The sequence below is a fragment of the Littorina saxatilis genome, linkage group LG4 (assembly GCF_037325665.1).
Source record: "Littorina saxatilis isolate snail1 linkage group LG4, US_GU_Lsax_2.0, whole genome shotgun sequence".
Taxonomy (NCBI): Eukaryota; Metazoa; Mollusca; class Gastropoda; order Littorinimorpha; family Littorinidae; genus Littorina; species Littorina saxatilis.
In genome coordinates, this window is record NC_090248.1 from 31,586,822 (window position 1) to 31,599,918 (window position 13,097).

Genomic DNA, 13,097 nt, shown 5'->3' on the forward strand with positions numbered 1-13,097 from the left:
CATGTATAATACTAACAGAAACTATTATGATGACATCTGCGATCTGCGATCTGCTTCAGTTCAAGGGATAATTTCTGTACGTCTTTTTTCTGTCTTTCTTTCTGTCTTTCTTTCTGATTTTTTGCCCTGATGTCAGTAGGGGTGATTTGATAAGAAACAAACTATCAATTGATTCCTCTTTTTTCTGTGCTTTCCTTTGTTTTCTATTTCTTTTTTTAAGTCTTCATAGCACCAGTTAATTGCCAGTATACTGAGTACAACGCCTGGTTTTGATCTCGATTATACAAACGAGATATTCTAAACTGCATGATGTGTGTGCACCACAATGAACTGTGTGTCATACCCTCGATTAAACCAAGGACATAAGTAACTGTATCTAGACTATGATCCGACCAAGAGCAATGAACAAGAGAAACCCCAAACGGACTGCAATCCTCAAACGGAAGAAGTCCTTAAACGGCATTGCCAAGTCAGCTTCAGGTACTTTTTGTTTTGATGGCCTCAGCATTTTAGTTCCTTCCACTCGCGCTGTTGCGCAATATCTCTGTCTGGGATACAAGTTGTATCATGTCTATTTCGGGATCTTCGCAATGTTAATGGGCTTGGTTTTTCGTAACTTGACTCGCATGAGGTGCATGACAATTTAATCGTGTGGCTACGTGTCTGCAACGCTCAGCAGATCAGTGAGGGCCCATGTTCATACATAAAAACTAACTCCAAAGCTACACAGGGTTGTTTTAGCTGGATAGTCTGAGCGCGAATCAGTGGTAACATTTAAGAACTGTGTCTTGAATTTTTACCGTTACAATCACCAAAGAAATGTCTAGAAAGATCAGCGACAGTTATAAACAAGCTAAAAAGCGACCAAAGCCAGCAGTGACGAAAGGTGCTTTGCTCTCTCTTTCTCTCTCTCTCTTTTTTTTCTCTTTCTTTCTCTCTCTCACACACACACACACACAGAGTGACACACACACACATACACAGAGTGACACACACACATGCACACACACACACAGTACACACACACACATACACACACACAAACACACACACACAGCCCTGAAAGTCCAAAAAATGGTGTATTGGCCTTTGGCTAGTGATTTTGAAATTTACTAGCCAGAGAGCACATTTTACTAGCCCAACAAACAATTTGTTTCAGCAACTTTACTCGCATTTGGCGAGTAGACGAACATTTCTACTTGCCAGTTACATGTTTCTACTCGCCATTGCGAGTACAATACTCGCCACTTTCATGTCTGACACACACACACTTTTTTTTTACTTGTAATTGTATTATCATTGGACTTGCACTGACAACAAATTTTAAAAAAAATCTTGATAGCATTCACCAGAATGTATTGATCAATATTCATGGTTTGTATGTGTTAGGATAGGGTGTCCCTATAATTGGGACATATTTTGAGACCGTTATTACTCTCTTGGAGTTTCTGTTAAAAAAAACGTCTAAGTGTATTTCCATCACTTATAAGACTAGTTTCCTCAATTTAAATACCACATTTTCTCTGATTTTTGGTGCTATTAAAAGGGGGGTTACACTGTTTAAACTAACATTCTAAGTTAAAAATGTGTTGTTTCAGATGATGCAGTTCCTTCCAGTAGCTCCCATCTTCTGCCAGACAAAAATCCCGAGATTGAAACTCTCAAACAGTTTGATCTTTGCCTTGACTATGGACCCTGCATTGGTATGCAAAAATTGTTAAGGGAAAATTTCTTTATTGAATTTGATTTTTCTTATAAGCTTTGATTCATTATTCAGTCATATTGTACAGTTTGCTTTACTATCCCCATGTGTAATATATCTCACACACTCATCTATCTTGTGTCTGTGTGTCTGTGTGTCGAATCAATTTATAGCCACGCGAAAAATACACTGTCATCTATCTCTATATATTTATAGATATAGATATACATATATATATACGGCTTCTCTGTGTGTGTGTGTGTGTGTGTGTGTGTGTGTGTGTGTGTGTGGGCAACACCTGTGGATTGTAGAGTTTTGTTTGTGATGTGGTCTGGCGGCTTTGGTGTGTCTGTATGTTCGGGCCTTCCTTTGAGAAGCCATAACAGTTATTATAGGGCTTAGAAATAAGCTCTAAAATTCTCAATCCCGTTTGAGTGGACTTCGCCTTCAAAGGTGATTGTGGTGTTTCGGCACTCGGTTACATTTGGCGTCATCGACAGGGATGGGACTCGACATGAAATGTTCAGGCCACTGAATCATTTTCGTGCTGTTCCCATTCCACCAACCTGGGAGGGACCTAAGCTTGGCGGGTCCATGGTTCGGAACTTTGGGGACAAAGTTCATTCAAAGGGGGTCGAGTGTGACAGGGAGACTACCGTTGCCCTTCACAGCAGACTCTGCAGAGTTGTTCGCCTTAGAAGTTGTGGGCTTTCCTTGCATGTACCCGTAAGTTGTCCTCACTGTAAAAGTGCAAAGGTCAAATCTATTTATCAAAAAATCCACTGTCATCTATCTCTATATATTTATAGATGTAGATAGATATATACGGCTTCTGTGTCTGTGTGTGTGTGTGTATGTGTGTGTGTGTGTGTGTGTGTGTGTGTGTGTGTGTGTGTGTGTGTGTGTGTGTGGAGGCAATATCTGTGGATTGTAGAGTTCTGTTTGTGATGGGGTCTGGCGGCTTTTGTCTGTCTGTACTGGCCTTTGAGAAGCCATAACAGATAATATAGGGCATAGAAATAAGCTCTAAAATTCTCAATCCCATTTGAGTGGATTTTGCCTTCAAAGGTGATTGTGGTGTGTCGGCACTCAGTTACATTTGGCGTCGTCGACAGCGATGGGACTCAACATGAAATGTTCAGGAATGGCATTATGGCCACTGAATCATTTCCGTGCTGTTCCCATTCCACCAACCTGGGAGGGACCTAAGCTTGGCGGGTCCATGGTTCGGAACTAAAGTTCATTCAAAGGGGGTCGAGTGTGACAGGGAGACTACCGTCGCCCTTCACAGCAGACTCTGCAGAGTTGTTCGCCTTAGAAGTTGTGAGCTATTTATAGCTAGCTCGCCAGGCAACACCTGTGGATTGTAGAGTTCTGTTTGTGATGGGGTCTGGCGGCTTTTGTCTCTCTGTATGTTCTTGCCTTCCTTTGAGTGGGAACAAACTGGTGGATGAAAATGTTCAACACGTGCTCTAAGACGGCGAACCGCCACGCTGTCTGTCTCTGTCTCGCGATTCACCCCGCGATAGTAATATATACATCACAACAACATGGACATAATGTTTGTAACGACACATTTCTAAATCAGTAAATGTGTCGCTTTGTAGAGAACTTAGCTTAATTCTCACTTTATCAAATGTCTAATTCTCAAGTTGCACTGCCTGCTTACCATCACCAGGCATCACTCGCCTGGAAAGATGGCAGAGAGCTGAAAAGCATGATCTGAAGCCACCCATGAAAGTCAAAGAGATCCTGCTCAAACACTCCAATGATGAAAACTACACACAGAGGTAAATACTGCACACTGTCCAGATTAGTGTTGAGCTGAGGGAGGGAAGGAGGGAGGGAGGATGCACCGAAAGAGACAGACAGACGGAGAGAGAAAGAGATAGTCTGAGAGAGTGAGTGTGTGTGTGCATGTGTACATATATAGATGTCTATGCTCGTTTGTGTGTATGCGTGTGTACCTGTGTGTACACATGTGTTCGTGTGTGTGTGTGTGTGTGTGTGTGTGTCTATCTGTGTGTTTGTGCGAGTGCATGTTCCCTGCTTTGGGAGGAGGCAGAGGAGGAAGTGGTTAATGCAGTGTCTATTTGTGTGTGTGTGTACGAGTGTTTGTGAGAAGAAAAGGATTACATTTTATATTACAAACCTTTATAAGGGTTGTTTTATTTGTTTCAGTTTGTGGAAAGATTACAACATCTGATCTGCGGTGAGCAAGCAAGTGCGAGGATTTTTTAGAAATCAACCAAAGCGTATAAAGGGGCAACTATTGCTGTGTGCTGTTGGAAAGTTGTGGCCCTTTGTATGGTGATGATGCCCATACGATGTAGAGCAAGTGAGAATCGTTTTCATGAGAGCTGAGAAACCACAGTATTTCTGGGAAGGAATCCCAAGTGTTACATGATATAACTGCCCCCAGAGCAGCAATTAATGGCCGTTTCATGCTTATGTTTCTTAATTTGCTTATGGCCAAATAGGATGTTGTTCATTTCCTACAAGGGTGTTTAAGAGTATTAATGATGTACCAGATTTTTTTGCATTGTATTTTTTAAAATTTAATGCAGGCAATCTTCAAATTACTACATTTTTACCGAAATATAAGTGTAGTGCCATCCAATTTTGTTGGCTCTGTATTTAAATAAGTACCAAGAACATCTGCATATATATTCGTAGAAATCCAGAGAGGTTGTATTGTGTAAGAGGCATCACAAAAAAACAAACATGAAAAGAAAAGAGAGCAAGGAGGGATTTTGCATAATTGTATTGGTTGCCATAATAATGGAGATGTGCAATAATTTGTTTCATGAGTAGTTACATTTTACAAGAAAAGCTCAAATCTGTTCTGATCTGTATGGTGTGCATGTGTGTGTGTGTGCGTGTGCGTGTGCGTTTCCTCCAGATATATTTTTGTGCATGCTTTTATCCAACATTAGATTTTGCACTTGTGCAGACCTCCTGTTTTACATATATTGTGATATAATTATGTAGCTTTATTGATGAGTTTCTGTTTGGAGTCTTCTGTTTTGGAAAAGCAGATCGAAATATGTCCTTGAATCATGTAGAATTGAATGTATATTTTATCTCTTTTGGCAAAACTTTCTTTTGACTAAATCATTTGACAGCGCAAAGTTACACATAGAACACGATTCAATGGTTTTGTGCAAACTTCAGGTATAGGCCTACTACAATAGAGAGTTTACTACTTTTAAGTGATTTACACGATTGTATCAGATATTGATCTGAAGGCGCACACCATAGTTTTGCGAAAATATGCCAAAAATAATTGATGGTTCACTTAGTGATTCAGCTAGTAATTTTCCTGCACCTTAAAGCATTAACTAAACCACAACGATCAAGCCATTCTTGTTTGCATCACTTTCTTTTCCAGTCAAATCGGCACAGATCATGATATTGTAACAGCAAGACCACAAAGTGAGGTCTCAGTTTTTAAAAAATATTAAAACCTCCAGGAAAAGGAATCTCTGATTTGAGCATACATGTACTGTAAAAACACAGGACAGTTGCACTGTAAAAAAGGACAGTGGCACCGAAAGCATTAAAAGAACAGTTAGACATGCGCAGTGGCCTAGTGAATAAGACACCGGTCTCTCAAGCGGAAGGTCGTGGGTTCGAATCCCAGCTGCGCCGGTTAGTTTAAGGGTGGAGACTTTTCTGATCTCCCAGGTCATATCTTATGTGCAGACCTGCTGGTGCCAGTGCCTTATCCCCCTCTGTGTGTACACGAAAGCACAAGACTGAGTGTGCACGAAAAAGATCATGTAATCCATGTCAGAGTTTGGTTGGATATAATTATAGAAACACAAAAATACCAAGCATGCTTCCACTGAAAGTGGCGTATGGCTGCCTAAATGGCGGGGTAAAAACGGTCATATATATATGTTAAAAGTATTCATTATTTGTATATGTGTGTCCATCCACTTCAAAGACTTAGTTCGACGTACTTGTGAATCTTTGGTTTTGTATAAAATGACACAGACTTTAAACTTACATTTCTTGTTGGTTTTTCTTCACTAAAGTGTATTTGTTATGACAAAAACACCTGCAATGTCTCTCGTCACAGGTATCACTGTTAATGTGGATTCATTTTTCCTGCCAATTTAGCTCTGTTCTGACAGGGAATACAGTGGTGCCTACAATATGAGGTCCCTCTGAAGATAGGACACCTCCCATGAAAGGACGCTTTCTGTTGTCCTTTTGTCTAGATATATTACCTTGACAAAAATGTACCTGTTGTGTAAAGCCGCCTGCATTAAAAGGACACTTTTGATCCAAAGGGTGTCCTTTCATCGCAGGAAACCACTTTGAACTGTTGTAATGTCTGGAGCTGGTGCACAGGAGTTTCCATACAGCTCTTAAAAAAAACTATTTCTTGTTCTTTTTCATTTTCATTACTTTATTATCCCATCGCTGGAAAATTCAGGTCGCTTCCTCCCAGTGAAAAGCTAGCAGAAACAGCATCGCACTTCCCAGGTGTGTGCGTGATTAGGTGTAATCAGCCACCTGCACTAATGGCAGAATGACCAAGGTATTATACGTGTCAGAGGTGACATAGGCATGGGACATGGATACCGTCCCTGAGTCTGCACATCAAGTTGACCTGTGTCAGCCCAGGGCACTTGCATTTAAGGCACTCTCTAGACTCACTGACTGGCTTGTCAGGGTGTCCAATCACGAAAGGTACCACTGTGCAGGAAAACGAAGGCACCAGTTTTCAAGGGCAGGTGCACTGTATATTGTTGTTATCTGTTTACTTGACTTATTTGCGAAAAACTATTTTTTTGGTGGACTTAACTACTTGTGTGTGTGTGTGTGTTTTAAATTTTGTTAATGTATATATGTGAGACTTTATTTATGTATATGTGATTCATTTGATTTATCCTCGGATGAAATGTATATGCAGTTTGTTTTGATGTGTGTTTTTTGCTACCCTATGGATTTATTTTAAAACATGAATCATACATGCTAATATTCTTTTCCTGCAGATGTGTTTTTCTTTTCCTGCTGTGAATTCCAAGACCATTAAAGAGGGCCCCAAAGGGTTTAAAATCGTGATCGTGATTGGCGTTTTTTGACCTTTCTGTGACCGTGATTGCCAAAATTTCCATTTCTGTGATCGTGATGGGACTTTGCCCGTGATCCGTGATGACAAAAAAATCAAGTCTCGTGATCGTGATCGTCATTTGTTTTCGTGATCGTGATGGGCATTATTGCAAAGCATTTTATTTTCAACGTACATTTTTCACAGCTCTATCACTCAATGATCCTCTATTCGTCAAGGAGCCAATCCCGATTGAAGGGAAGCAACAACACATTCAGAAATATGATTTTGACAGCGATTGCTTCCCTGTAAGAGAACCAATCACACAAAAAAGAGATCGAATCAGAAGACGAATTAAAACAGTCTGCCAAACTTCATCCAATGGAAGGGCTTCGTGCTAAAGTTTTGAGTGCATTCAGTAAAATTGGAATTCGAAGATCAAAAATGGCGTGCAGCGGTACTGTCATCGAACTTCTGTTATATTTTGTGGATTCAAGCCAGACCAAAGCAGGCGGCGAGAATGCCTTCCTTGGTGGAAAGGTCAGGCTACGGGTCCGTCTTCCCGAAGACGAAATGTCAAGGTATGTTGATCTATCAGGGCCGGACTAGGTAAGTACTAGGGGGAGGGGTTACAGATGCGAGTCCAGGGGGCAAAGCCCCTTGGTGGGGTTGCCCCCTTAAAGCTGAACGGTTTTTGATGTTTCTGGAGGGAAAGGAAGCCTCTCCTTGAACGAAAAAGGTAAATTCGACAGCAATTTCTCTATGAGATAATAAAGTATTCTTATTCTTATTCTTATTCTTAAGCTGTATGGGCAATGAAGAAGAATTGAGATTGTAAGGACTCATACTTTTCATCACAAAAATCGTTGAAGAAAAATGTCTTTCGAAAGGGGGTGAGAGGTGCGATTTCTCCTCGGATTTCATGATGATCCAGATGCAACCCCCCCCTTCCTCCCCCACAAAAAAAAAGCGTTTGGGAGGTACATGCTTAAGCCAGGGGGGTGGGGGGGTGCGCAACCCCTGTACCCCCCCCCCCCCCTCCCTAGTCCGGCCCTGTCTATGTTGCTCTATGACTGTTCTGAATGTAGGCAAAGATCTTGAAATTTGTTCAAGATCTTTGAGTTTGATTGAGATCATTGACATTGTCGACATTGCCACGTCCGGCTGTCACTCGCTCAGTGTGACCTCGACTGGCTCGAGTCTGATCGAGTCTGCGTGTAGCCAAAACCGAAACTAGAAATGTGTTTTTCATCCCAGCAACGTGGACACGCTTGGCATAGATTCTAATTGTCGCTTAATTCTTTGCATTAAGCTTGGATTTATTTTATCGCCTGTAAACTTATCAACAATGGGTTAAATTCAGGAACTATGGCGGGGAGACGTGCCAGTTTCGGTCACTTGATCCTCATGTCAAAGTCGATCAAAGTCATGTTTTGTTATTATAGACTCTACCATCACACATACATGTACTTTAATTTCAATCCACCCAATACACACAGTTTTTGAGAAAATGGGTTTAAAAGATTTAACTCTGAAAATGTGAAATTGTGCAAGTATATATTCATGTGTGTGAGTGAGGGTGTGGGAGTTGAATGTGTATGAGTGCAGGGGCGGATTAGGGGGGGGAGGTTACAGGGGTTCCGGAACCCCCCCCCCCCCCCGGCTGTAAAAAAAAAAATAATAAATAAACACTAACTTTAAAAGAAATAATGAGTGGCTGCTGACACCAGTTGATCATGTTTAAAATCAAGGATAAGCCATAAATTGTTCATAAAAGAGCTAAAACTCTTCAGCTTCTGGGGGGCTAAGCCCCCCAGACCCCCCAACGGGGCCCATGTCCCCCACAAGGGGTCTACCCCTGGACCCCAGGTTGTAACCCCCCCCCCACCCCCTCTGGCTTAACTGCTCCGCCCCTTTCTTTCTTTATTTGGTGTTTAACGTCGTTTTCAACCACGAAGGTTATATCGCGACGATGCTCCGCCCCTGGAGTGTATATTCCTGTGAGTGTTTGTATGAGAAAGAGCGAGAGAAAAAACAATGAAAACAACATCCTTGTTACTGATTACAAATCATGAATCGATATGTATTTCTATGTGTGTATGAAAGAGAATTAAAAAAAATAATAAAAAAGTGCAACAGTTGTCACTGTGTTGAATAAACAATAGATCCAGAGGAGCGAATTACTGTGTGGTTGTGTTTGCTTTGACACGTGCTTTCTGTACCTGCAACTTTTACCGTGACCGTGATTTGCCACTGGTGTTCGTGATCGTGAAAACAAAAATCAAGGTAACTGTGATCGTGAAAGCTAAAATTTCCCTTCCCGTGATCGTGATGATACCCCCCCTTTGGGGCCCTCATTAAACACTAAGGTATTATCCTTGTTGTGTGTGTGTGTGTGTGTGTGTGTGCTGGCTTGCGTGTGTTTGTATGTGTGTGTGGGGGCTTACACACACACATTGATGGTGTATTTTAGTCATGTTCAAATAATTATGTGTTGTAAAACAAATTGCACTACCTTGCTAAAAAACAGAACCAAAACACACGCAAAAATGTGTTCCTAAACACACTCAAGCACGCACACACACACACACACACACACACACACATACCTAAAGTGTGGATGGTTACCTAAGAGGCGGCACTGGGTGTAGTGCCTTTCTAGTGCACTTGCACTACAACAGCACTGGGTGCAGTACTCGCTCCGGCATCGAAGAATTTTGCACTAAAAAATGCACAAAATTTGACCTATTTCGTCGCCTATAGAGGACGGAAAGAATGTCATTTTGAACATTGTTATGACATTCTTTCCGTCAAAAAAGTCAATTTAACGGTGTTAAATGAAGCGACCATCCACACAATTAGGTTGCCATCCAGAGTTTAGGTTGCCATCCACGTGTGGATGGTTGCCTTATGGTGATTTAGGCAACCAAACCTGTGGAAACGGGGGTACACACACACACACACACACACACACACACACACACGCACGTACGTACACACACACACATACACACACACACTGTGCGAACCAAACACACACACACACACACACACACACACACAGTCGCGCACGGCACACACAGACAAACACACACAAGCACACACACCCATACACAAACACACACACACACACATAATTTTTGTAACATCCTATTGATGACACGAGCCGAAACGTTGTATCATTTTAAGGTTCATGGGTGTTTTTTTCCTAGTTGAATGACACTGGATCTGTTACTCTTCCTTGAAACCATCGCCATAACAAGAATGCCCATTAAAAAAAAAATTCTTTTTGAGACAGGGGATGATTCTTTCTTGTGAAGATAAAATGTAACCTTACGGTATTTGTGTTCCTTGCACGGGCCCGAGAATTTGAACAAAGGGAAGCAACTTATTTCTCTTACCGTAATACGTAATTGTTTAAGATCGTCTCCCATGCCAGTGCCTTTTGGGGTTGATTTCAGGCCAGAAGACCCATGATTGTTCTTCTACATACACTCTTCAAAAAAAGTTAAGGATCACTTTTTTACAAGCACGCCACACAAAACAGACAAGACCGAATTCTTTCATTTTTAAAAAAATTATATAATTGAACAACCAAGGAGTAATGACAAACAAAGCAAAGATCGAACGCGGCAGCGACAATTTAGCTAGAGTGTGTCAAACGTGACAACCCTCGAAAATGGAATTCACAACAATGTGAATCAGTGTCAATAACGCGTGTGCCCTCCGTTGTGTGCCAGGCATTCAACACATCGTTGGCGCATGGAGTGGATCAGGTTGCATATGAATGCTCTGGGAACTCCATTCCACTCCTGCTGGAGCCATTGCAGCAGTTGACCCAGATTGGCAGGAGGAGGGAGATGTTGCTGTACCCGACGACAAAGCTCGTCCCACATGTGCTCTATGGGGTTCAGGTCCGAGCTGTTCAAGTGTTGGCTGGCCACAGCATCCTGTTGACCCTGGCCTGCTGGATGAAGGTGTTTACAGCTGCAGAGCGATGGGGAGGTGCGTTGTCATCCTGAAGAATCGCACGAGGGCTGATCACTTGGAAGGCTGGAACGACCAGGGGTTGCAGGATCTCATTCTGGTAGCGGACACCGGTCAAGTTGCCCACTACATGGTACAGAGGTGTCCTTAGACGTGTGCTGATCCCTCCCCAGACCATCACAGAGCCTCCGCCAAAACGCTGTCGTTCCAGAACAGCGCCTTCTGTGAAGCGCTCTCCGCGACGCTTCCACACTCGGATGCGACCATCAGCAGGTTCCAAGCAAAAGCGGGACTCATCTGTAAACAACACCTGAGCCCACTGCTGACGTTGCCACCTCACATGTTGAGTGCACCAGGCTCGGCGAGCTGCTCGGTGATTAGCAGTCAGGGTTGTTCCTCGGACTGGACGCCTTGCACGCAAGCCAAAGTTGTGTAAGCGGTTTCGGATCGTCTGACCACTAACAACAGTGTTGGTGGTAGCTTGTAGGCGTTGCCTAATGTTGTTTGCCGTAGCCATTCTTTGTTGCATGGCCTGCCTCTGAATGAAGCGATCCTCTCTTTGTGTGGTGACTCTGGGCCGACCAGAACGTTGTCGCTCCTGCACTCTTCCAGTTGCGTGGAATCTCTGTTTTGGTCTGATGATGACAGAGGGAGCCCCTGCAAGCCTCTGGGCCACTTGCCCTGGCAGCAACACCGTCTTGTAGCCATCCTATTGTCCTTCCTCTATCGGCAGATCGCTCAGCCTTTCTTCGTGGGTGCATGTTGCTACCGTGCATAATTGTGTCATCTTTCTTTATTTGGTGTTTAACGTCGTTTTCAACCACGAAGGTTATATCGCAACAGATAATTGTGTCAGCGTGTCAACCTTTAAACACAAGCTGGTGAGCGATGTTCATAGCCAGGACCCTGTTGTAGCACGTGCATCACAACCTTTTGCCCTGGCATGCGTTCCGCAAATTTCATGGGGCTATAAAAAAACCACCCTTTTTCTTACAAAATGCAGAAGCTTTTGAGAAGTCCCACGAAGGGAAATAACTCTGCCTGCCGAACAAAATTCTAGGTCAAGACTCATTGTTCATTTGTTAATTCAAACACATTAATCTTTTAATTATTATGTCGATGTTTAATTTTTTGGCAATTTTTTATAATTAGATCCGTTTTTTCAACCGATCCTTAACTTTTTTTGAAGAGTGTATATATAGCTGTTGTATTTGTAGTATTCGACCACCTTATACGAATGAAACGCTTGTAATTAGCCGTAATTCTAGGGCACTATGAGCGCCCTAGTATAAGGTCGCGATTGAGCTTGCCACTGGCGGCTTCGATGCCACTGGCGTACGTCTTCCATTTAATTTTGTTGTGACGCAGCTCATCATGCATCTGTGCTGTTCCGGAAATGAGCTGCGCTTTTTTTTTAACAGTCAAGTTTTGACTAAATGTTTTAACATAGAGGGGGAATCGAGACGAGGGTCGTGGTGTATGCGTGTGTGTGTGTCTGTCTGTCTGTCTGTGTGTGTGTGTAGAGCGATTCAGACTAAACTACTGGGCCGATCTTTATGAAATTTGACATTAGAGTTCCTGGGTATGATATCCCTGGACGTTTTTTTCATTTTTTCGATAAATATCTTTGATGATGTCATATCCGGCTTTTTGTAAAAGTTGAGGCGGCACTGTCACACCCTCATTTTTTCAATCAAATTGATTGAAATTTTGGCAAAGCAATCTTCGACAAAGCCCGGGGTTTGGTATTGCATTTCAGCTTGGTGGCTTAAAAACTAATGAGTGAGTTTGGTCATTAAAAATCGGAAACTTGTAATTAAAAAATTTTTTTATTAAACGATCCAAAAACAATTTCATCTTATTCTTCGTCATTTTCTGATTCCAAAAACATATACATATGTTATATTTGGATTAAAAACAAGCTCTGAAAATTAAAAATATAAAAATTATGATCAAAATTAAATTTCCGAAATCGTTTTAAAAACTATTTCATCTTATTCCTTGTCGGTTCCTGATTCCAAAAACATACAGATATGATATGTTTGGATTAAAAACACGCTCAGAAAGTTAAAACGAAGAGAGGTACAGTAAAGCGTGCTATGAAGCACAGCGCAATCGCTACCGCGCCAACCAGGCTCGTCACTTTCACTGCCTTTTGCACTAGCGGCGGACTACGTTCAGTTTCATTCTGTGAGTTCGACAGCTTGACTAAATGTTGTATTCAGTTTCGCCTTACGCGACTTGTTTAAAGTTGTACTTGCGATATGAGGCCCTTCCAATGAGAGGACATCTCCTCAAAAGACACTTTCTGTTTTCCCTTTGAGTTTGACTATTATTTTGACCGGA

At 42.1% G+C, this 13,097-nt stretch overlaps 1 protein-coding gene across 1 annotated transcript; it reads left to right on the plus strand.

The window, feature by feature from the left end:
• The first annotated feature begins 503 nt into the window (after positions 1-503).
• Positions 504-5,512, plus strand: LOC138964493 (DNA polymerase delta subunit 4-like). Its single transcript, XM_070336467.1, has 4 exons — positions 504-886; positions 1,599-1,703; positions 3,381-3,492; positions 3,884-5,512. Exons 1-4 carry the CDS (start codon positions 820-822, stop codon positions 3,906-3,908), a joined length of 309 nt encoding a protein of 102 aa, XP_070192568.1. The 5' UTR covers positions 504-819; the 3' UTR covers positions 3,909-5,512.
• Positions 5,513-13,097: the final 7,585 nt, after the last annotated feature.

Bases quoted from the DNA above. Each gene is read 5' to 3' on its own strand.
- LOC138964493 (XM_070336467.1), top strand. From the start codon at position 820: ATGTCTAGAAAGATCAGCGACAGTTATAAACAAGCTAAAAAGCGACCA. The intron at 887-1,598 runs GTGCTTTGCTCT...GTGTTGTTTCAG, and splicing joins AAAGCCAGCAGTGACGAAAG to ATGATGCAGTTCCTTCCAGT. The intron at 3,493-3,883 runs GTAAATACTGCA...TATTTGTTTCAG, and splicing joins GATGAAAACTACACACAGAG to TTTGTGGAAAGATTACAACA.